This window comes from Lagopus leucura, unplaced genomic scaffold (assembly GCF_019238085.1).
Source record: "Lagopus leucura isolate 7727_CA_CO unplaced genomic scaffold, USGS_WTPT01 Super-Scaffold_760, whole genome shotgun sequence".
NCBI lineage: Eukaryota > Metazoa > Chordata > Aves > Galliformes > Phasianidae > Lagopus > Lagopus leucura.
Window position 1 is genome coordinate 13020442 of NW_024962257.1, and position 23559 is coordinate 13044000.

Genomic DNA, 23559 nt, shown 5'->3' on the forward strand with positions numbered 1-23559 from the left:
ATATGAGAGGGTACAGTGGGATATGGGGGTACATTGGAGGATATGGAGCCTATAGGGGGCTGGATTCGAAAATGGGGATGTGAGCCAGGGATGTGGGAAGTGTGGAGAGAGCTAGGGGTGTGCTGGGAGATATGGGGAGACACGGGCAGGGGAATATGGGGGGGTCACGAGGGTGCACAGGGGACATGGGGTTATGGGAAGGTATGGCAGATGGGCTGGGGGAAATGGGGAGGCACTGGGGTTATGGGGGCACACTGCAGCTTAGGCATACGTGGGGCGTATAATGGTACACTGAGAGGTTTGGGGAGATGAAGGATATAGGGCTGCACTGGAGATAGGGAGGAATCGGAGTGTGAGAGTGCACTGGGGAGTGTGGGGGTGCACCGTGCCATAGTGGTATGTGGGAGTGGATGAACAGGAGGAGGATGGGGTACACTGAGGGGATGCACTGCAGGGAGTGCTGATGAGGGACCAGCTCTGCTGGCTCCCCCAGCCCAGGGCACCCTCAGACCCCACTCCTACCTCACCTGTGGCTTTGCTCCCCACTTCCATCTTCCTTTGGGGGCTGCCCCTGCTCGCCCCGGTCCTGTGAGAAGGAGTCCCCACGCACATCCCCACCTGTCCCCTTTGGGTGCCCAACACCCACTTCCCATAGTGACGTGCTCTCAGCTTTAGGGGTGCCACCCTGACCTGGAGCACTCCAGCCCACGTTCAGGGCCAGAACCTCAGGCTGTTTTGGGACCAGAAATGGGCGTTTTGGACAAAAGGAGCCAGCGGAGGCGGCGGGTGGTGCAGCAGTTCCTTCCCGGCCGTTACAAAGGCAAAACAACCCGAAAGCGTGTCCGTGTCCGTGCCCGTGTCCGTGCCCATACCCCGTGCCGGCTCAGCCCCCAGCTCCCAACACATGGGGCACCCCGAGGTGCTGGCTGGGCCCTGCAGTTGGGGCGGTTTGGTGGCACCCGGGCGATGGCTTTAGGTCTGGAAGAAGCGGCGTTGCATCTCGAGGTGACGTCCCCCTGCCTTCGCTCAGTGACCCCGCTGTCCCCATGCCACCTGCGAGCCGCAGCAGGGCACAGGGCCGGACCCCCAGCCCCATGGGGACAGTGGGACCCATCCCAGACAGATGAATTACCTCTGGACATAGGGTGGCCACAGCAGCGGTGGCCCCACATCCCTCCATGTTCCCCAGGCAGTAAAGGGATGACAGCCCCTAGCATCAAGGGGATGTTGCCCCACTGTCCCCAGTGGAAACGGGGCACAGTGATGTTTGAGGGGAGGAGGGAGACCACGGCCCAACTAGGAGAGCTGTGCGGAGGGGCTGGGTGGCAGCAGGGTGGCGGGTGCCACTTGTCACTGTCCCCCCTGCTGTGCCACGAGACTGAAGCAAGCGAGCATGCGAGGGTGGAGGAAAGCATCCTATGGATGGGCGAGGGGGGACGCACAGCACGGGGGGGTTGGCTTGTTTCTCCCATCCGGGGGTGCCCATGGCTCTGTGCAGGGGGTCCCAGGCTCCCATCTGTGCAGCACCCATGGGTGCCAAAAAGCAGGGATCTCCTCTTGCCGCGCCCGGGCCCCTCGGTGGCAAGTGGGGGGGGGGGTGCTGGCATCCAGGTCGTCGAGGCGGGGGCTTTACATGTGGGTCAGTTGAATGGGCAGCGTCTTTTGCACCCCCCCTAATCCTGCTGACGGGAAGAAATGGGTTGGGTGCCGTCGCAGCTGGGTTTAGGGGGGCTGGTCCCCATCAGGTGGACGCTACTCGATGACCATGCAGCAGGGCAGGTGCTGGGAGAAGTACTTGAAGAGCTCTGGAGTGGCTCCGGGGCAGTTGGTGAGCTCCAGCTCCTCCAGCTCCTGCAGCTGTACCAGCCCTGAGAGGCCCGTGGTGGTCAACAAGGGGCAGCCTGCAGGTGGACAATATCATTGTCACCATGGTGTTCCCATCCATGTCCCCATCCCCTTCCCTGTACCCCCATGTGGGAGCCGCAGGACTTGAGGTTCCCTGGGCTGCGGGAACCCTGCCATCATGGGGGCCCTCATTTCCATTCCCAGGGACCATCCTTGTCCCCATTCCCAGACACCCCCAGCCCCACGTCACCTCATGCACAGGTCTCACCAGCAAGAGACAGGAGGCGTAGGCTGCCCATGCCCAGGAGGTGCTTCAGGCCAAAGTCCTGCACCTGTAAAAGAAACAGGAGTGGGACCAGGATGAAGACAGGCAGAGGTGCCAAAAATGGGGTACAGCACCCATGGATTCCATGGCTGAGTGGAGCAGAGTGGTGGGACTGAGTGATGGAGTAGGGTGGTGGAGCAATATGTTGGGTTAGAGTAACGGAATGGGGGAATGCAATAGGGTGATGGGCTGGTCCCCATCAGGTGGGTGCTACTCGATGACCTTGCAGCTGGGCAGGTGATTGATGGGACACGATTTAGCAGAGGGTTGTTAGTTAGGGAATATGGTTAGGTCATGGTTGGACTTGATGATCTTCAAGGTCTTTTCCAACCTGAGTGATTCTATGATTCTATGTGGAGGTGGAACATGGTGGTGGGACATGATGGTGGGACACGATGGTGGGGCAGAGTGATGGAATGGGGGATGGAACAGAATGATGGAGCTGAGCCCTGCTGAGCCTACAGATGTCCTGCATCTCTCCCCATACTTTCAGCCCCACATCACCTGTCTTCCCAGGACTCTGCTGCAAACCCATGGCAGCATCCTGATTTCCCCTCCCATCCCAGCCCGATGCCACCAGCAGTGTGGACACAATCATGGGCTCCCAGTGTGGGCAGCACAGCCCTAGTTCTCCCCTACCTGGCAGCACCAGCGCAGGTAAAGGCTCCTCAGGGATGACATGGTGGACAGGTAGCTGAGACCAGTGTCAGTGATCCGCACACACCTGTGGAGACATAGGACAAGCAGATGAATTGTCCCCAGCCCACGGCCACCCTGCTGCACCATCACCCTTGGCACCCTCCCATACCTGTCGAGCACCAGCTCCTCCAGCTTGTGCAGGTCACAGGCGATGTACTCCAGGGCCATGTCAGTGATGCGAGGGCACCAGGACAGGTCAAGGCTGCGTAGCTTGCGCAGGTTCTCAGCCACCAGCTCCACGCCATCATCTGTCACCTTGGAGCAGCCCGAGAGGCTGAGGACACTCAGGTTGGGCAAGCTGTGCACCATGTTGACCACGCCGTGGTTGGTGATCTCCCAGCAGGAATTGAGGCGCAGGGTATGCGTGGTATAACCCTGCTTGGCGGTGAAGTAGGCGAGAGCCGTGTCCGTCACATGGTAAGCTTGCAGGTTGAGCTCAGCAAGGTTGGGCAGGAGCTGTGAGATGGCTGCGATGGCATCATCAGCCACGTTGATGCAGTCGCTGACGCTCAGCGCTGTGATGCGGGCGTTGAGGCTCGACCACAGCCCGGCCTCCGTGAAGTCGTTGCAGCCTGACAGCTCCAGCCGCACCACACCCTGCATCTGCTCCAGCATCACCTGGCCAGGGGCAGCACAGAATCAGAGAACCATAGAATCACGGAATCCTAGAATCACTGAACATCCTGAATTGGAAGGGACCCACAAAGGTCACCGAGTCCAACTGCTGACTCCACACATGGCCACCCAAACCCTACGTTTGAGAGCACTATCCCAACACTTCTTGAACTCTGGCAGCTCCCCACTGCCTTTGGGAGCACGTTGCATGCCCAGCACCCTCTGGTGAAGAACATTTTCCTAAGTCCCACCATGACCCTCCCCTGATTCAGCTCCAAGCCATTCCCTCATCGCTCATCATGCGTTATATCCCATTGCTCTTTGCTTCTTTCCACTGCCCAGCCACAGCTTCACACAGCGGCTCCTTCCTGGAAGGGATAGGTAAAGGCTGTAGGTGTTCCCGTGGGTGATGGGGATGAACATCCTTCCCCAAAAGCTTGGGAGAGCAGCCTTGCTACCTCCTGGATCTCAGGTCACAGGCAGAGGGACAAGTAGGGTGCTAGTGTTGTCTGCCTGCTGATGACTGGGCCATGCCCTTGCTGGGGAAGGAGAAAGCTCTCTCATGCAGACTGCAGCATGCTTGTTTCCAGGTGCTGTAGTGCTTGTGGGTTGACACATCTGGACATGTTGTGCCAAAGCCTGGCAGCATTGCCACGTGGCAGGGAATCAAGCATTGTCCCCCAAACCTTGCCTTCACCTTGGGTGCAAACAGACTCTGGAGACAGCATTAGGGGCACTCATGGGGACATCTCTTCAGAGCAACCCATGGTGCCACCTTTCCGGCATCTAACCCAACCCCAGTCCCTGGCCACCTCACTGGTGCTGAGGCCACCTACCTCCAGCCCTGCATCCGTGATGGTTGACCTTTTAAGGCTCATAGACTTGACCCCCTTCTTGGACAAGGGGTAGTTGTCAATGAACTCACAAATGTCCAGGTCGGAGACGCCCACGAGGCAGAAACCGTCAAAACCCCGCACAGCAAAACCCTGCAGGCTGACAAACTCTTTCTCGCCACCAGGCAGGACATTGTAGAGCTCTTTGGTGTGGAGGACAGGTGTCAGACCCACCCAAAATTTGGGTTGGTAGAGCACTCGCCGCCACGCCTTGCACACCTGTGCCAACACGCACTTCTCACAAGCCGAAAAGTACCAGAAGAGGCGGTTGAGGATCTTCTCATCCACCACCAGCTGCCTCTCTGAGGGTGAACCGGGCAGCCGTTCTGGAGAGGGATGCTCAGAGCCTGGAATGGCCTCGCTCGAGTTCAGTGCCACCAAGGAGGTGCCGGGAGGGGATGAGACGCCAGCCAGAGCGGCCAGGGACAGCGGCGAGGCCAGGCTGGGGATGGGCAGGTCGCTGCGGGGAGCTAAGGCTGGACTGAGGATGGCAGGCACGGAGGAAGGCTGGCACAGGCGGTTTTTCACGGCAGGGGTGCCTTTGGTGATGCTGGCAGAGCCGAGGCCGTTGGGCTGTGTGGGGATCTTCACCAGTCCATTGCGAGGCAAACATGGGGGCTTGGTGTCGCCGTTTCTCGGGTTCGACATCTTCCACGGGTCTCTCTGCAACACAGAGGTAGTAAGCAGATGTCAGCCAGCACTGGGCTCACTGGGATGCACGGCTTGGGTGACAGAGACCACACGTGCCATGCTGTCCAGTGAGTCCGTGCCGATCGGGTGCCATAGCTTGCAGAGGCACCACATCAAAGCAAGCCAATAAATATTTCAGATGCAGTCAGACAGGCTTTCAAACAGCCCTGCCACACCCCACCATGCATTATTAATTACATTTCCCTCTATAAATACAGAGGTGAATAATTGATGGGGGCTTGCCCCCCCACCAGCCAGTGACTGGCACAGAGCCTCTGTCATACCCATTCTGCCAACACCCTGTGCCCCAGCACACAGTGCTCACCGGAACCAAGCCCTGCAAAGGACTAGGTTCCCATCTCCTTTGGAGCCCAGCTTGAGATGGAGCCGTAGGAGCCTGGGCTTCCAAAACATCCAGGGGCATAGGAGGAGCTAGAGCCTGCAGAAATGGAGCCCAAGGGGATGAGACAGAGCTGTCACTCCCAGGTCCTGAGGGATGGGGACTGCTCAGTGACAGCCATGCCTGAGTGGCACATTAGTTTGTGCTTGCTAATGGGACCTGAGAACACAGTCACCAGCTCCCCCTCGGAAGCAGAATAAAAGCTGAGAATGAAGTGAGAAAATACTTTGGATGGCTGAGACCTGGAGGAGGGGAGGCTGGCAGAAAGGGAACAAGACGTGGCTGTGGCTATGTCCCTACTTTCTGCCCCCAGGAAAGTGACTGAGGGCACCAAGAGAGTAGCACGCTGGCTGGTGAGCCACATGTGTTGCTGGTGGCCCAGGTACACAGTCTTTGGGGCTGTTCCACCCTGGAGACAGTGCTGGCCTAAGCCAGACTCTATGCTGCACTCCGACAGCCCCTACAACACCAGGACACAGCTGGAGATATCCCTGCTGTCCCCAGCCCATTACTCCAACCCTCCCATCATCCCCATGCCCTGCTGTGTGGGGGAGCAGCCCCCTGAGACCTAGGACTCGCCACCAGCTTTCTCCCAGACTTTACCCCACTCTTTAAGAGCTAGTTTTCTGCCCATTCACCCTGCAGATGGGAAGCAGCCAGTGGTGAAACCTCTCACCTCTCCACAGCAGCCCAGCACAGTGGCATTGGCACCACCAGAGCCCATCCTCCGGGAATGGATCTGGCCCTGAGCAGACAGCCTGGCGCCACTTCCCACTTGGATGCAGCTTCTGCTGCCTTCACTTACACTGCCCTACAGAGGGTTCAGGCCTCAGATACTCGACTAAATTTGCTTGAAAGCAGGGGAAGAGGAGGGGGAAAAGGAAGAAACTTAAAACCAGCAGCTCTGAGGTTGGCAGCAATTAGGGAAGCAAACAGAACGTGCACCAGGGTGTCTAACACAGCGCTACAACACAAATCAAAACAGATAATTACTGCACAGCACAGAAAGGCTGTCACTCCGGCACAGAGCCCACAGAGAGCAATTCACCATGCTGGCTGCCTTTGGGGAGAGGTCAGGTGGTGGGAGTGGGGCAGCCCATGGTCTCCAGACATCAGAAGATAAACCAGGGGTGGGGGCTTCCACAGGGGACAGCCATGGGAGGAGACAGATGCTGATGATGATCAGACTGTAATTCAGCCAGGGGGAGGTGTTGGCAGCATTTACAACCAGCTGAGAGTGAGGCTCATCCTCAAGGCAGGGCTTGGTGGTTTTCACAGTTCTGCCTTGGGAAGATGAGATAGCTCCCCCTGCCCCAGGCACTGAAGCTACTTGTCTGTCTCACAGATATTCCAAACCATGAATGAGCTGGGAAGTCACTTCAGGTAGAAATACAACAGGGATGGAGGCCTTCTGGACAAAGGCAGGTTTCAGGCATGGATAGCAGGAAGCTGGGCAGGCAGGGTTGTGGCTGTGTCCATCTAGGCTTACTGTACATGGCTGCATCTCTCTGGAGAATGGACAACCAGGGATTCTGTCAGCCTGAAAGCATCAGGACCTTGCCTGGGTAAGAGAGCATCTTGGAGATGGTGGCAGGGAGAACAGGCTGGGGATGCTTGTTGGCTTAATAATCACTTCTCCATTGCCTCTGGAGTAGCCCCTCACTGCTACTGAAAAGCCCCCAGCAGCAGCCCTACAGGCTCCTCAGGCCCAGAGGGGAGGCCACATTGCTCCACTGTACGGAGTGCAAGTACAATGTACAAAGTACAAGTACAAAGTGCAAGTCCATCCTTCAGAGCTTCTGTGCACTGAGACACACGGAGCACACCATGCCCTTCCCGAGGTCCTTCCGCTAATGCACTTGGACAGCCTTGGGAAAGTCAGTACAGAGTCCTGCACTCTCAATCCCCACTTTTGACACCTTTGTCCCTTCTGATGTACCCACAGTTCTGCAGATATCTGCAGATATTTGCTTTTTACTTTTACTCCAAAGCAGAGAAAGAGCAGAGATTTGGCCCTCCATCCTCTCTCAGAAGTACTAAGTGCTTGGTATAACCATTCTTACTTTGGGACTTCACAAGAAGGACTCAGCTTCAGAGACCCTCGTGTAAGCTCCCTCTGCTCTCACAGGCCTCAGAGAGAGAGGTGTCTGCCAGCTGTACCAAATCTCAATCCACAGAGGAAGGAAACCTGACAAAAGCAAAGGGCAAGGTCTTTTAGTCTCACAAATTCATTCCAGGGTGCGCATTTCACAGGAAATGTTATTGCAGAGAAATCACTCCATTCATGAAGGCTTTCTCATCCACAATGAGTGATGATGCAGTTGTGGGGGGTGGAATTGACGCAGGAAGAGAGAAGAAAGAAAGGGGTCTAAGAGTGTGTCACTACAAACATTACGCAGATGATGAAGCTGGGAAGGATAAGACAGAAGTACCCAGGAAGAGAACACTTGTCCAAACCATTGGCGAATATTTACTGTCTCAACGTGTTAGTGATGAGGGATGAGAACCTCAAGAAACAGCTGGGGTGGACAGTCATCTGCTAGTGCCACCCTTGTGTACATACGGGCTCACTTAGAGAGCCCAGGCTGTGGCAGAGATACACTAGGTCAGACTGCAGTCCAGCTGCATCCAGATTTTATGGCCACTGTGAGCTCTGGGCCATCGGGGCAGCTCAGGGCACACCGGAGATTCAGGGCTGGCAGGGCTCGGTGGTCCATGGAGATCGACGGGGTCGAGGTCCGAGTCCCGTTCAGCACTGCGGACAGAGGTCCTAGCAGCGGCCAGCACCGCGCACAGCCACACAGCTTGCCTCCCCGTTCAGCACCACGGACAGCGACACCGACCTCCCCCTTCAGCACCGCGGTCAGCGACACCGGCCCCCGTTCAGCACCGCGGACAGCGACAGCCCCCGTTCAGCACCGCGGACAGCGGCCTGTCCCGCCAGCCTCGGGGCAGCAGCATCCTGCAGAAAAACCCCTCAAAAGGGCCCGACAGACCCCTATTGCCTTTGCTATCCCTCGTTATCCCTCCTGCTGCCCCCCCCCCTGCTATCTCCCCTTTGCTATCCCCCCCTGCTTCCTCACCACTCCCTGTGAAGCCCCTCCTGCTGCCCCCCCAGGCCCCTGTGAAGGGCTCCTGCTGCCCTGCTAGCCTCCCTGCAGCCCTTTTATTGCATTGACAGAATCCAAGGCTGATGCAAAATTATTTTTGTAGAGCTACTGCTTCGGTGACAGAGAGTTGCTCGGCAGCAAGCAGCCATCGCTCACGGCTTCCTGCACACACACACACAAACAGATATGCTTGGACACGCACACACACACACATCAGAGCCCTAGGGGCTGGTGGATGCACCTTGCATGAGCCTTGGTACTGAGACACACATATACATGCACATATACACACACAAACAGAGATAAGCGCATGCACACACACACTCACGCAGGGTTGCATCAGCTGAATTCATTAGCCTGTCTATTTTTACTAATGCAGCAAATCAAGTTGCTCTACAGGCAGAGGAAACACACCCGAGACACAGTGCTGTGGCACAACACACAGCCAAAGCTTTCGTCCAGTGGTATCAATGGTAACAGCTGCCCAAAACCACCAAATGTGCACAACAAGCTGAACCAACAGCAATGCCATGCTGGCTCTTGCTTTGGTGGCAGAAGAACCTGTAGACCAAAGCACATGGTAATAATAAAGATATCCTTCTATAAAGATTGCCTTTCCCAGCAGTGTTCAGCAGTGTGCAAGTTGTCTCTTTGACTGCATCAGTTCAGCCCACTGTCCGTGCAGTGTGTAGTCAGGCATATGTATGGCTGTCCTCTCAGTGTGCTTGGATCACCTTGGCAATGTAGAGGAGGCACTGAATCCCCCAAAGAGCCCCTTGCTCCCCTAGAGATGGAGGGGCAGCTAGTGTGTTTAGGTGCAGAGAGGCTGCCTGTACATGCACATGTGCGTGTGCACATGTGGATCAGAGCTCTGGAGCTCAGGACTCACACGTCAGCTGGGAGAGAGGCTCAGAGCACAGCTCCAAGCTCAGCACTGTGTGTTGCAGGACGAACGCTGCAGCATGAACCAGGAATTCATGGTGAAGAAAAGACCATGTTCTGCTCTCTGTTGCTTGGCCCAGAGACCTGCTTGTACGATGGGAGCTGGGAAACTCCTTCCTAGGATTATCCTGAGAGGTCCTTGAGAAACTAGAGAGATTAGCACAGCTCTCCTGTTCCTCTCCCAGTGATGCCAATGAGCTCATCCCACCTTGCAGTAGATAAAAAGGTTCAGGGGGCCCTAGGAAAACACTCAAAGGCCGAAGTTCCCTGCAGCAGACAGTAGGGTCCCCTCTGGCTGCTACACACTTTTCCCACGTTCTTCCCAGGGTTTATCACTTCGGCGTGATCCCAGCCCGCGTGGGAGGTGATGCTAGCCCCACTCTATGCCAGCCCATCCTAAGCCCCCAGGAGGGCAAGGAGCAGCACTAGTTCTGGCCATAGCTGTTCCACACAATGATCTTCTCCAGGAGTGGGGATTTGTCTGGTTAATTTGGAGAGCTGAGCATGGCCTGGAGTATGTAACTTTGTGGTGCACCACTGCTGAGGCCCAAATCTCCCAAATACATTAGGCATTGACATCCTTCCTATTCCAGGCAGCTCCATGTTCACAAGGAGCCTCAGACTCCACATCCAGTGATGGTTGTCAACAAACCTCTATGCACATGTGCACAGATGTGGACAGAGTCAGGTGGCGACTGTGGCTGACCTGGGCTCACCTCCTCCAGCCTCCTTCAGAAATACCAGGCCTCACTGCTGAAGGGAGGATGCTCATGCTTCCATGTGCCTCAGCTAAGTTTCTCCCTGCTCCCTGTTAATCAAGGTGTTGTGTTGGGAGAGCAGCTCCTGTTGCGTAACAGCCAGAGTGTGCTCATTTGATGGAGCTGGGCATGCTGTAGCTCTGCTCCTTGCCCCTTTTTGTCCCAGGAACAGAGTGCCCACACATAAAGGAAAGGCCCTGAGTGCTGATTAAGGGTCTCATAGAGGAGAGATGAGCCAACCTGTGGCTGTTCCTGGGACATCAGTGCACTTCCTTGGTACTGCTGGGACAAGTGCCTCTTCCAGGGCCTTCAGACGTCTTCATCATTCTGGACGTGGCAATGACCACACAAACAGTAAAGCCTTTTTGCCAGGCCAGTGTGACATCCTGAAGCTCTCTGCACGACAGATCTGAGGACCTGAGAAGGTCTTGGCCACAGGTGCCCATGATGGAAGGGACCAGCACCAATCCAACACCAATATCAGCCTCTCCCCAGGCTACCAGCCCAGCCTGAGCCCTGCCACAGACACAGGACTGCGGGACCTGAGAGAACACAGAGCGTGACTGAATAGTGCTGAGGGAACTAGTGGGACATCAGGGCAGGGAGGCAGTGCTGAGCCACAGGACTTCTGCTGCAGGGTGCTGGAGTTGCTCAGTGCTGACATAAACTCAGAAAGTTGTTAGATTCTGGCCTCTGACCAAGATCACAGCCCTGTTGCAAGGAGGGGAGGCAGCGCAGCCCCGGTGCTCCATGTCCTCTCACCCACCTGCCTCAATTTCCCCACCAACCATCAGTGTTGATGCTGTGTGATGGGGCCAGGAGGCAGCCCCACAACCACCTGCTTGTCCAGGAGCTGGACAAAGCTCCAGCAGAGAGAAAGCCCAGGAACATTTTTCTGCTTTCCTGCCCTTTCTCTGAATGCTCTCCCATCCCCAGAGCACCTGAAGAATGTGTGCAGTCCCATGATGGGTGGGCAGGGACTTGGAATGGATAAGAAGCTGCCAAAGGATCTGCGCTTGCCTGCGCATTCCATTCTGCTGCCTGCACAGCATGAGCACAGCTACTAGCCCCAAAAGCAATGGGTTCCCAAGAGCCCTGGCCTCCCTTCTGTCATGCCATGTTCCCATGGGGTGTGCAACATGGAGGCAGCTCCTCTGGAGGGAACAGAGGACCCTATTATCCCATTTGCCTTCCCACATGCCATCCCCAGCCCCAGCTTGAACAAGGACCCCAGCACCCCCAGAAGTGGGATTTGGGGAGCCAGGAGGTTCCCAGTACTGGGAAAGCTCAGCCACCACATCCCCACTGCAACAGAGAGGAAAACAGGCCTGGAGGATGGAGCAGGGATCGATGTGGGGGAAGCCAGCTCGGGGAAAAATAGATATCTATCTCATTAAAAATGGATGCTGAAGCGAGTCCTCCCCACTCCAAAGCCACCTCCCTCCCTCTTCCTGGTAGCTGGAGTGAAATCAGCACTGAGCTTCCAGAGGAGGGGAAATGCCAGCACTGTGCATCTCTTGCTCCGCACTCACAGAGTGCCCCAAAGCCTCCTGCCCTTGGCCCAGTACCCCTGTCAGAGCTCCCCTACCATGGAAGCATTCCAGTCTGCCATTGGGACACCATCACATCCTGCCAGTGGGGCACAGTGGAACCAAATGAATCCTGATAGTAATCTCAGACACCCCCACATCACTGAGGCCATGGAGGCTCTGGTTACAGCTCACCAACCTTGTGCCTTGGTTCCCCCACCATCTGGCTCAGCCTGGACCAGCACAAGCAGCCTCGCTCCCTCTGTGGGGCTTCCATAGCCACTGTGGGGTGCCCCACGCAGAGCTGGGATCCTGCTGTAGGGATCATCCCTGTGTGCCTCATCCCTAGGGTCTAGCCCTGCCTCTCTGTGTCCCATTGGCCTCCAGGAGTGACGGTGATGGCAATGTGTTGTTCCCAGACCCCATGGCTTGTAGCAGCCCAGAAAAGAGGAAAATCCCACCGTGTTGCTGGGGTGTTGTTGAGGCATTGGGATGCCAGGTTGCTGAGGTGTCAGAGTGTTGGGGAGTCAAGGTGACAGAGTGAAGAGGTTCTGGAGAGCAGGATGCCCAAGTGGGGGGTGACAAGGTGTTGGGGTTTTAGGGTGATAGGGTACCAGGATGCTGGTGTACCATTATGTCAGGCTATTGGGGTGCTGAGATGCCAAGATGTTGGGATGCCACACTGCTTGGATACCAGAGTGTGAAAGAGGGATGGAGTGTAGGGATTTTAGTGGACCAGCCTGTTAGGATCCCACTGTGCTGGGGTGCCAGTGTGTTGGGATGACAGGATGACAGAGTGACAGTGTTATGAGGTTTTGAGGTGCCAGGAGTCTTTTACTGTTGGTGTGTTTGTATGGTAGGGTGTTGGGATGATGGCATGCTGCAGGATCAGGGCACTTCAGTCCCATGGTTTAATGGTGCTTGGATGTAGGGGTGCCAGGATGATGAGGCGCAAGGGTGCCGGGGCACCAGGGTAACAGGGTGCTGGGATTTTAGATTTCCAAGTTGCTGGGATCCCACAGTGTTGAAGTGCCATGGTCCTGGGTGGTTGGGATATCAGGGTGATGGGATGCTGGAATGATGGGGTGCTGGGAATTTAAGGTATCAGGGTAGCAGGATAATGGAGTCCAACGGTGCTAGAGTGCTAGGATGCAGGGGTCCAAGGCTAATAGGCTTTAGGGTGCCAGGGGATACAGCTCCAGAGGTGCCATTCTCTTTTACCCTACAGAACCATGGAGGAGGGTGAGCAGCCTGAGGGGGTGCTTCAGGAACTTGGGGGGAGGGGAGAGGGGGATCAGAAAGCAGGCAACAAGGCAACAACCCCCCACCCTACCTCTCTCTCCATGCTGACAACCGCACTCATCCCAAAGCCTCCCTACAGGACAGTCGGTGCCAGCCCACTCCCTGCCTTCTGGGCCCCCGTTTGGGGGGGGGAAGGAGGGGGGAAGGGAGGCGAGTGGAACGGAGAGGGGCCCCTCCGTTACCTTCTCCCTCTCCTTCCCCCCGGCCGGGAGCACGGGGCTCACTCCGCCGCCGTTATATAACGGTGCAGCGGGATGCTGCACCGGGGGCTGCGGCCCCAGCCCCCTCCCCGCCCGCCGGGGCCGTACGGCGATGTGCGGGCTTTGTGTCGCAATGGTTTCCCGAGAGCAAATCACCATCACCATCATCATCATCAACAATAATAAGAATAAAAGAGAAAAACAAAACAACCCCCGCAAACAATAAACAAGCGATCCCTTACCTCCAGCTCTCCCAGCTCATGCCATGCCGTGCGCGGACAGCCGCTCCTTTCCTGCGCGAGGAAACCTCGAGGAGGAGGAGAAGGAAGAGAGAAGAGGAGGAAGATGGGTGCTCGCTGCCGCTCGGCCTCAAGCCGACAAAAAAAAACCACACACAAAAAAAAACCAACAACAAAAAAAAAACAACAGCGGTGGGGAGGGGAGAGGGCCGGATCCGGCTCGGTGCAGGGCAGCCGCGAGAGGCTCGCACACGCACACGCGCGCACACGCGCGCACACGCAGCCTCCCGCGTCCGTACAGCCGCCCGTTAAAGAGACACCGCCGCCGAGAGCGACAACGCAGCGCCGAGGTCCCCGCACCGCTCCCGGTCCCCGCGGCACCGAGCGGCAGCGACCAGGTGAAGGGGGAAGGAGCCGGGGAGCTGAGAGCCCCCGTACAGCGGGGAGGGACGGGAGGGTGGGAGGCACCGGAGGGAGGGGTGGGGGTGGGAGGAGGGAGGGAGGGATGCGGGGACGGATGGAGGGGTGGAGGAAGAGACGGATGGATGGATAGATGGAGGGATGGATGGGTACGGATTTAGGGATGGAAGGGTCGATGGATGGTGGAGGGATGGAGGGATGAAAGGGTGGAGGGATGAAGGGAGGAAAGGGTGGAGGGATGGATGGAGAGAGGAATAAATAGGTGGAGGAATAGGTGGAGGGATGGATGCAGGGACACGTGGATGTTGGAGTGATAGATGGAGGGATGGAGGAAAAGATGAAGGGATGGAGGGATGGATGCAGCGATGGAGGGTTGGACGGAGGGACGGACGTGAGAACAGACGGGTGGTCAGGTGTGGGGAGGTAGAGATGCAGGAGAATCATAGAATCATTGACTTGTGGAATGGCTTGGGTTGGAAGAGACTTCAAAGATCATCTGGTTCCAGAAGGATGGAAGGATGGAGAGATGGATGCAGGAGCAGATGAATGGAGGGAGGGATGAATGGACAGATGAAGGGATAGAAGGCTAGGTGGACAAAAGAATGGATGGATTTAGGGGTGTTTGCTCTGTCTCTCTCCCCAGCAGGACACTGGCAAGAGGCAATCCCTGTTCTGAACCCTCTTGGCTGGTAGCCTTGGTTCCACTGGCATCCCCAACACAGTGGGGATGATCCAAACCCTGGCAAGCTGCAGGAGCCTGCACTGAGGGAAGAGCAGATGCCTTCACTTCCTCACTTATTTCTGTCTTGCCCAGCTCTGCACCCACTCAGCAACTCCAACGTGGGGCCCAGCTCCCCAAACTGGAAGGAATGGGCTTAGGCACAGTGCTTAACCCCTTCCCATTACACAGTACTGTAGTGGGGTAAACTAGGCTGGCTGCCACCCGGCCAGGCCCTGGGGACGCTGATGTAACTGCCAGGATCTGGCTGCCTCCATTATTTATAAGGCAGGTCGGGTTTCTTGCTGGCAATGGGAGAGTGTTTGGGGGGAGGATGTACACACATACACACACATAATCCCACCCCACAGCTGGAAGTGCTGTGTTGTTGTGTCCCCACAGTGTGCAACTGCCTCTGCCCCATGTGTAAAGGGAGGACAGCAGCCACGGGGGTGATGGTGTGAGGAGCTGCTGGGGCTGGGGGCTGCTGGCACTCAGATGCATCCCTCGTGCAGGGACAGAGCAGCCTCTGCCACCCCCATCCCGCCCAGCAGGTGACAGCTGCAGAGGAAGGGGCCGGAAGAATCAGTGACCAGGCACATGTTGGTTTGTGGCCTTTTCCACGTCACACATCTGTCCCTCCCTCAATGACCCCAGTGAGAGGCCTGGGGGTCCTTCCCCCCCGCGACGCCTTGTCCCCACAGGGACGTCCCCAAAGGGAACAGCCACCCAGCAGCAGCCCCTGGGTGTGTGGGCAGTGGGTGAGAACCCACTCAGCTCCCACCCCTGCTATCCACACGGGGCTCTTGGAGGCCTGTGGGTTTGGTTCCCATGCTACGGGCCGAGCATCCTTGGGCCAGCCGGACCGTGGGTACCAAAGCTGGACCGCAGTGCGCAGGGTGCCGTCGCCACGGCAACGGCGGTCGCCTAGCGATGGCTGTCTCCCGGTAACCCGTCGCCTAGCGATGGGGGATTTTTCACAGCTCTGGATGAAGAGATGAGGGTTATTTTTAGCCCGCCTGCAAATCAATAGGCAGCTCCATTCGCCGCCGGAGAGGATGCACGTGCCAGGGCAGCCTTGCCGGGTTCTGCTTTGGAGGCTGACGATGGTGGGGACAGCCTGGGGACGCCGCCCTCGATGCAGCCCTACTGCCCCCGGTGGGGCTCAGCACACCCCTGTGGTCCCCAAATGGAGGGCAATATTTCCAGGTCTTGAAGCTGGATGAGGGCAGAACCTAGAGGTGGGGACCCTCATCTTGCCGTGGGTACAATCACCTGGCCGTGAGGACCCTCACCCAGCCAGGGGGACACTTGTCCTGCCATGGGGACCCCCCTCTGGCCACAGGGACCCTCATCCTGCTGCTGAGAGCCTCACCCACTTCTGAAATCCTCATTCTGCCATGGGAACCTTCTCTCACTTGCGGACACCCAGCGCCAAAACGAGGTCCCTCACTTGGCCATGTGAACCCTCACCCAGCTAATGGGGAATCTTGTCCTTACATGAGAACCCTCACTTAGTCGTGGGATCCACCACCGTGCTGCAAGGACCTTCGCTCAGGGATCCTGCCCCAACGTGGGGACCCTTAGCATGCAGTTTCCCTCCTGACATCCCTCAGGACACTGTGAGAGGACATGGATACACATAGGGCCGGAGACCAGGACCCTCAGTCTTGGGATCTTGGGAGCCAATATGAGGCCTCTCAAGCTATTTTTTGGGGATGATGTGGGTGCCTGATGCAGCTGCAGTTCCCACGGGCTCTCTTGGCTCAGTAGGAGCAGCTCCCCACGCAGCCACAGCTTCAGGAGGGGATGGGGAGCCCCAAACTCTGAGCAGCCCTTTAGGGTCAGGCCCCAGCCACTTCCCCTCTGAGAAGCCCCTGCAGCCCCCTGCCCACCTCACAGCCCCTCTGCCCCACCCTGCTCCACTGTGCCCTATGCCGGTATATGGGAGAGCTGAGGCAGGATCAGGCCCAGACCTGCAGATCACAAATCCCTGCTGGGGGGGGGTGGGTCTGGGTTGGGGGGATGCAGAGCCGTGTCCGCAGTCACAAGAGGGCACTGCGAGCCCGCAGCATCCCGGCCCCGGGGCTCCGAGAAGCTCGGGGACCCCAAGCGACCCGGGAGCAGGGAGCCGAGCAGCCAACGCCACGGGGGTGACAGTGGCAGGATGTCCCCAGCGTGGTGACATGTGGCCCCGCATGGTGATGATGGAGGTGGCTGCGTGGTGGCCCCTGCAGCAGGTGGGTGGCTGGGGTGGAAGGGACTGCAGCACAGTGTCATGGGGGGCAGGGGGAGCACTGGAGGTGTATTGGGGTGATGGTTCATAGACACGGCCTGGGGACGCTGCCAGGGGACGTTGGCCACGGGGCCAAAACATTTCAGTTGGTGGCATCTTTGGCTGCCCCCAGGGATGCTTCACCCCACTCGGGCTCACTGAGTGATGATGGCCTGGGGCTGCGCGTGCTGTGCTGCACAGGGCTTTGCATCTTCCCAGTTCAGCCCAGTATGGACCCATTTCAACTCATTTCGGCCCAGTTCAGGCCCAGTTCAACTCATTTCAGCCCGGTTCAGCCCACTTCAGGCCCGGCTCTGGGAGGTCGGTGGGCAGTGGTGCTGACCCTGCTGCCTTTGTCCATCTCCCACGGCATCCACCCTCTCCCGGCCTTAATTTTCCACGGATTCCATCAGATTGACTTCTTTCAGTGTCATTTCATGGCCGGAGGGCTCTGAATCCCTCTCCCCCCTCCTCGTGCCCGGCCCCCTCCTCTTCCCCTCCTTTCTCTTTCTTTCTGCCATCCAAATTTACAATCCCTCATTTCCATTCGGCTCCACCCTCTCTCCGGGGACTTTGTTCTCCGCCTGTATCATCGCATCGCAATTGTTCCGTGTTTATTTCAAACATTTTGGCGGGCTGTCACTCGATGGAAACTTAATTAATTGCAGGGTTTGTGAGCCCGGCACAATGGTGTCTGAAGGGAAAATAAAATAAAAATGCCATAATGGGGAACAGCTCGCGGAAGAAGGGGAGAGGGAGGAGATGCAGATGCGTGGCTGGCGGCCAGATGCTGATAGCGGCTGTCCAAATTGGGGGGAAATCCTTCCAAAGGGCGATTTGGGGATGGGATTGGGGGTCCCAGGGTGGGACTAGCTTCACACGCTGCGGCCCCTGCTCGAGAAAATCCCCTCCGTGGGGAGGCAATCCCCGGCTTATGGGGGGATGTGGGGATGGGATGAGCGGTGCCACCCCCCCTATGCCCTGGGGTCCCCCGGAGGTGGTGAACCGATCCCCGCTCCCCGCGTGGGATGCTCGGGGTGGAGGTTTGGGGGGGGGGAAGGTGAGGGGGGGACAACCCCGCCCCTCCGCCCCTATTGGCTCAAAGTTTGGGGGCGCGGCGCTGATTGGCCCCCCCGGTTCCCACCCCCCCCAAAATTCCCCCGCGCGCTGCGATCCGCGGCCACGGCCGGGGCCGCCGCCGCCTCCGCCGCCCCCGGGGCCGCCGCTGCCGGGAGCCCGGAGCCCCGGAGCGGCCATGCGGGCTCTGTGGGCGCTGTGCTTAGCCGGGCTGGCCGCTGCCCTCGGCAGCTTCTCGGCGGATCAGTGCAGCTGGAGGGGGAGGTAAGCTCCGGGATGCGTGAGGCAGGGCTCAGCCCGATCCCAATCTCCGCTCTGATCCTGACCTCAGTCCCCATCCCAATCCCGGTCCCGGTGGCGAAGAGAGCCCCGTGCATCTCCTAAGGCTGAGTCCTCGGATTTCTCCCTGCCTCAGTTTCCTCGCTCGAACCGAAGCCCCAAAAAGCTGCCCTCAGCCTGGGGGGGTTTCGAGCTGCCTTTCCACATCTGCCCCCCACTCACCCGTGCGTTCCTCCATCCTCCTCTCCACGCGGTGTCCCCGCTCCCTACAGCCCCGCGATTGGTTGGTCGGAATGGATGCTGAGGCCCTAAAATTCTCCCCGAGACCCCAAAAACTCTCCCCGGGGCCTTTTACCACCCCGGAAAGGCGCCGAACTCGGGAACAAAGAGCGGGGGCCCGGCAGGAGGGGCTGCGGCGGGGCCACGGGGCCGCGCAGCCGCCGGCGCCTCGGCCCGGACAAAGCGGCCGCCCCAGCTCCCCCCGACCCTAAAGGCGGCCCCGCTTCCCCCGGCTCGCTGCTTGGCCCCGGCGCCAGGAGCAGCAAAACGCTGAGCTGGGAACGTGAGAACCCGAATCCCACAAGAGCAGAGAACGAGGTGACCCCCCCTCCATCTCCCCAACCCAGAGATCCCAGCACCTGAAAGTCCGCCCAGAAAGGGCAAAAGGAATGGGGTGGATCTGGGGACAAGGAGGGCAAAAACAGGCAGGAAACATCTCCAGATGGGGATAAATCACCGAACCGCACCCCAAAGCCGAGGCGTCAAGGTCTAGCATTTCTCTTTGGGGTTTCCACGCTCCCACATGCGGGCACCTCGGGTGGGTCAGGGATCGGGGTCTGCTCTCGGGGTCCTGCTGACCCTGTACCTGGTGCCTTGCAGCGGCTTGTCACAGGAGGTTGGCAGCGTGGAGCAGCTCACCCTGCGCTGCGCCGAGGGCTCCCTGGAGTGGCTGTACCCCACAGGGGCTCTCCGCCTCCGCCTGGCCCCTCGCCTGCCCCCCGCCACCACCTCCGATGGCCGCGACCCCCGACACGTCACCGCCTGCCTTCAGCCAGCCGGCACCTTCCGGGGTGCTCAGCTCTACCTGGAGCGGGATGGGGAGCTGGAGCTGCTGCTGCCTGAAGCAGAGGTGGCCCCGCGGCCCCGTGTGAGGTGTTTCAGCTGGCCACCCCATGAGCAGGTGGCCCTGTTCCTGCAGGCCACCCCGCAGCGTGACATCAGCCGCCGCATCGCTGCCTTCCGCTATGAGCTGCGGGGGGATTGGCTCGCCAGGCCCGCTTTGCCTGCTGAAGGTGAGAACGTCTTCGGGTGCTCCAAGTGGGAAAACCACTTGAAAAGGGGGATTTCTCTCCCCTCGTGGTGTGGGCACGCTGCGGTGACAACGGTGTTTGGTTATTGCAGGGCTGTGCCGGCCGTGCAACGACACCGAGCTCCTGATGGCCATTTGCACTAGTGACTTTGGTGAGTGCGTCCTTGGGCTCAGGAGGAGGGAGGGAAATACAAAGTGGGATGCTGTAAGGATGGGGTGATGGGGCAGCGCTGCTTCGAGAGCCTCGTGTTGTCCTCATCCAGCCCGTGGCATGGCCGTGGTGCCCCATGCTGCTCTCATATGTCACGGCCCCATTCTGCATCCACGTGGGGCCGTGTGTTCCCCTTCACTCTGCTGCTGCACCAGCCTGCAGAGGGTCCCTGAGGCAGGTGGGGGATAGGGACGAGGATGGGAATGGGGAAAAGGAACAAGAATGGGGAACAGGAATGGGGACAGGAATAAGGGTAATGATGGAGATGGGGGTGGGTACAGGGATGAGGTCAGGAATGGGGAAGGGAATGGGGAAAAGGAATAGAAATGGGAACGGGGACAGGGATGGTGATGGGAACAGGAATGGGGAATGGGAATAAGGAATGGGGATGGAAGTGGGAATGGCGATCAGGACAGAGAAGGGGAAGAGGATAGGGATAAGAATGGGGAAGGGGATGGAGCTGGGGAAGGAAAAAAGGATGAGGATGTGAGGATGGGGATAAGAAAGAGGAAGGGCATGGAGACAGGGATGGGATGGGGATGGGGGCAGGTGCACACTCATCCCTCTCTGCCTTCCCCCTCAGTGGTCCGCGGTTCCATCCACAGCGTCTCCAACGACGCAGAGCTGCAGGAATCCGTCATCGGGGTGAGCGCCGTCCGCATCCACCGCCAGAAATTCCCCCTCTTCCAAACTGGAGGGCGGCCGGGGCGGGCGGCAGGCAGCATCCGCACCCCTCTGCGCTGCGGTGTGCGGCCGGGGCCCGGCACCTTCCTCTTCACGGGGTGGCTGCACTTTGGTGAGGCATGGCTCAGCTGCGCTCCCCGCTACAAGGACTTCCAGCGCATCTACGAGGGCGCCCGGCGCAGGAAGCAAAACCCCTGCGAGTTCCCTGTGGACTGAGCGGCTCGGGGTGGGCAGCCCCCAGCTTGGGAGCATCCCTGCTCGAGAGACACTGGAAAATGTGTTTATCTCAGCCACCTCCCGCTGCCCTGGGATGCTGGGGGCATCGCCACAAGGAAGGGGCTGCATGCTGTCTGCAGGGACAGGCACGTAGGGACGTGGGAGCACGGTGGGTGGGGACAGCCCTGTGAAAATCCTGCAGGATAGGATGGGATTTTCCCAGTGTGTGACCCTGGGGGGTTGCAGAAGGGTGCTCTGGGCTGGGGGTCCTGGGGGCTGAGGGGTCATTGCAGGTGTGGGGACACTGCAGGGCGTGAGTAGAGCGGTGGCACAGCACAATGGTGACAGCAGGGAGAGGAGGTGGATCGGCAGTGTTGAGGGTGGAAGGGGGACTGCGGAGATGGAGAGCCGTGCCCCGGTCCTAAGGGTGACAGGGGACACGGGTGGAGGGGAGAGCAGGAGGAGCGAGGCTGAAGGAGAGAGGCTGAGGAGGGAGCAGAGGTGGCACGGAGGGTCCCCAAAAGAACCAAAGTGCTGAGTGCAGAAAGGGGATGGGAGCAGGGAGAGGTGGGGCTGTGCCACCGCCCGCATGGGGACACCACGGGGCCATGGCTCCACAGTGGCTTCCTGGTGCCGCCACACCTGGGCAGGGGGGGGATTTTGAAGCGTTGAGGGGGGGGGGGGGCATCGTATGTGCACTAAAGTTATAACGATACCAAATTCGTGATTATTTTTTTTCCTTTTTATATATATATATATATATATAAACTAAGCTGTATTTGTCACGTTTGTGGCCTTCTTTAACCGAGTGGTGACAGATGGGCACTGAGCACTGTGGTGCACGGCCCAGCATCCCCCACCCTGCAGGGCTGCAGGCACCTCTAGGAACACATAGATGTGTGTAGATACATACTGCTATTTCCAAATTGCTCTTCCCTTGGTCGGCCCCCCCGTGTTGCTGCTGTCAGCACCGATCTCATCAGAGCCCACAGCCACAAGGCCCCATTGTGCCCGGCCCAGCCCCACAGCTCCTCTTCCCCATCCACAAACCGCTCCTGATGGATTTGGAGCTTAATTAAAATATGGGCGTGCGGATGAAACGATGGGAGAAACGAGAGCGCAGCTGCGCGGATGGCGCAGGACACGATATGGTTTTCCTCGATGATTTTATGCTGTTGTTTGGGGCCATGCAGAGATTGGGGGGTTGGGACAGAGCCCCAAAATGGGGGGCAGATTGGGAAGGAGTGGGAAATCTGGAGGAGGGAGGTGGAAAAGCAATAAAGGAGCGCACACAAAGGGCCCCGCGCTGCCCACGCAATCCCTGCTCCTGTGACCCCAGCACATTCCTGTCGCTGAAATTATTGCACGTAATGCTCCGAGCATCCGGCGGCTTTCTGTCCGGCGACCGAATCCCTTGTTTTTCTCCCTCTCTGTTTATTTGGCCAAATCAGATCGTTCCGCTGCAGCGGAAAAGGCTGCGGCTCTGCTTTCTCTCCAACACGGATTTTCGGTGGTGTTTTTGGTGCCCTCTGCCCCGGGTCGGGGCCGCCCACTCCTGCTTCCCTGCGGCGCCGGGCCGGGGCTTCCTACAGGAGGTGTCACGGTGTCACCACCATGTGGGTTGGGGATGGTGATGGTGAGTTGGGTCTTGGGGGTGGCACCGTGGTCCTGGCATCCCTGTCCTCTCAGCGTCCCCCCCCCCAAAGCCCACCTTCAGCCGAACGGCCCCTTGGCAACAAGCAGCGGGCAGAGCTGCAGTGAGCATGCTCCATTCCGTTCGTGTTTCCTCCGCAGGGTGGAAAACAAGGTGAGAGGCGCTGTGATGGTGAGGATGGCGACGCGGCAAGGGGTTTTGTGCCAACCGGACACAGGATGGGGGTCTGGAGGTGATTGCTGTCCCCATTGTCTCAATGGTTGTGCCAAATGGGGGGACCTGGGGACAACCCACAAGCTGACCCCCCCTACACAACTCAGTGTTCCAGCACAGGGGACCTCACGGCCACCGCAATCGAGGAGCCCCTTGGGCAAAATGCAGTGTCAGTGTCCCCAGAGCCCCTGTCGCCATCCCCACGGCACAAAGGGAGCGGCAGTTTCGCGCCACTTTCTCCCCCCCCGCCCTTGTCGACCCGCCCGATTTCCAGGCCCCCCCCCCCCCCAACCCCCCGTTCCTCCCCCCCTTCCAGACCGCCAGATAAAAGCCGGGACGCGCGAATCCCGGGGCACAAAGGAACGCACAAAGGCGGCCGGCTGTTCGCAGCCCGCCCCGAGCAGGAGGATGGACAGGGGGATGGACGGCCCATCTCGTGTCTGCTTCCCCCTTCCCTTCTGTCCCCATGCCCTCACTGCACACAGCGCTCTGGGACCTGGGGATGCCGTGGGGCTGGGAGATGTGCCGCGGGGTTGGATGGTGTCCCCGGGGTTAGGGGATGCCCTACAGGATTGGATAACGTTGCTGGGAACAGGGATGCCCCATAGGGACAGGATGATGACCTCAGGGTTAGGGGATGTCCTGTGGAACTGGATAATGTTCATGGGGTTATGGGTAATCCATTGGGTTAGGATGATGCCTCTGGAGTCAGGAGTGCCCCATAGGGTCAGGATGAGCCTCCCCAGGGCCAGAGGCTGCCCAGCATCAGGCAGGATGGGGCATTTTGGGTACCTATATGCAGCACCAGTGGAGGATGCCCATCCCAAGCCCTGGGCTCTGCCTCACAGCTCCCCTCCAGCTTTAACCACACCAAATCCGACCTCTGGGACCCCCGGCGATGCTGACAGCTGGTGGGAAGGAGATTTCCCAGCGCATAGTGACAAATTCCCAGCTCT

The 23559-nt window shown here is 58.6% G+C and overlaps 2 protein-coding genes across 2 annotated transcripts; one reads left to right on the plus strand and one right to left on the minus strand.

Annotated features, from left to right (window-relative positions):
• Positions 1 to 1644: 1644 nt before the first annotated feature.
• Positions 1645 to 13636, minus strand: FBXL16 (F-box and leucine rich repeat protein 16). Its single transcript, XM_042864730.1, has 6 exons — positions 13551 to 13636; positions 4321 to 5040; positions 2979 to 3487; positions 2810 to 2894; positions 2114 to 2177; positions 1645 to 1901 (listed from the first exon to the last, which is right to left on the minus strand). Exons 2-6 carry the CDS (start codon positions 5023 to 5025, stop codon positions 1753 to 1755), a joined length of 1512 nt encoding a protein of 503 aa, XP_042720664.1. The 5' UTR covers positions 5026 to 5040; positions 13551 to 13636; the 3' UTR covers positions 1645 to 1752.
• Positions 13637 to 18187: 4551 nt separating this feature from the next.
• On the plus strand, positions 18188 to 21012 carry METRN (meteorin, glial cell differentiation regulator). Its single transcript, XM_042864742.1, has 4 exons — positions 18188 to 18301; positions 19196 to 19608; positions 19718 to 19777; positions 20420 to 21012. The coding sequence occupies exons 1-4, from the start codon at positions 18216 to 18218 to the stop codon at positions 20734 to 20736; spliced, it is 876 nt and encodes a 291-aa protein (XP_042720676.1). The 5' UTR covers positions 18188 to 18215; the 3' UTR covers positions 20737 to 21012.
• The last annotated feature ends 2547 nt before the right edge of the window (positions 21013 to 23559 follow it).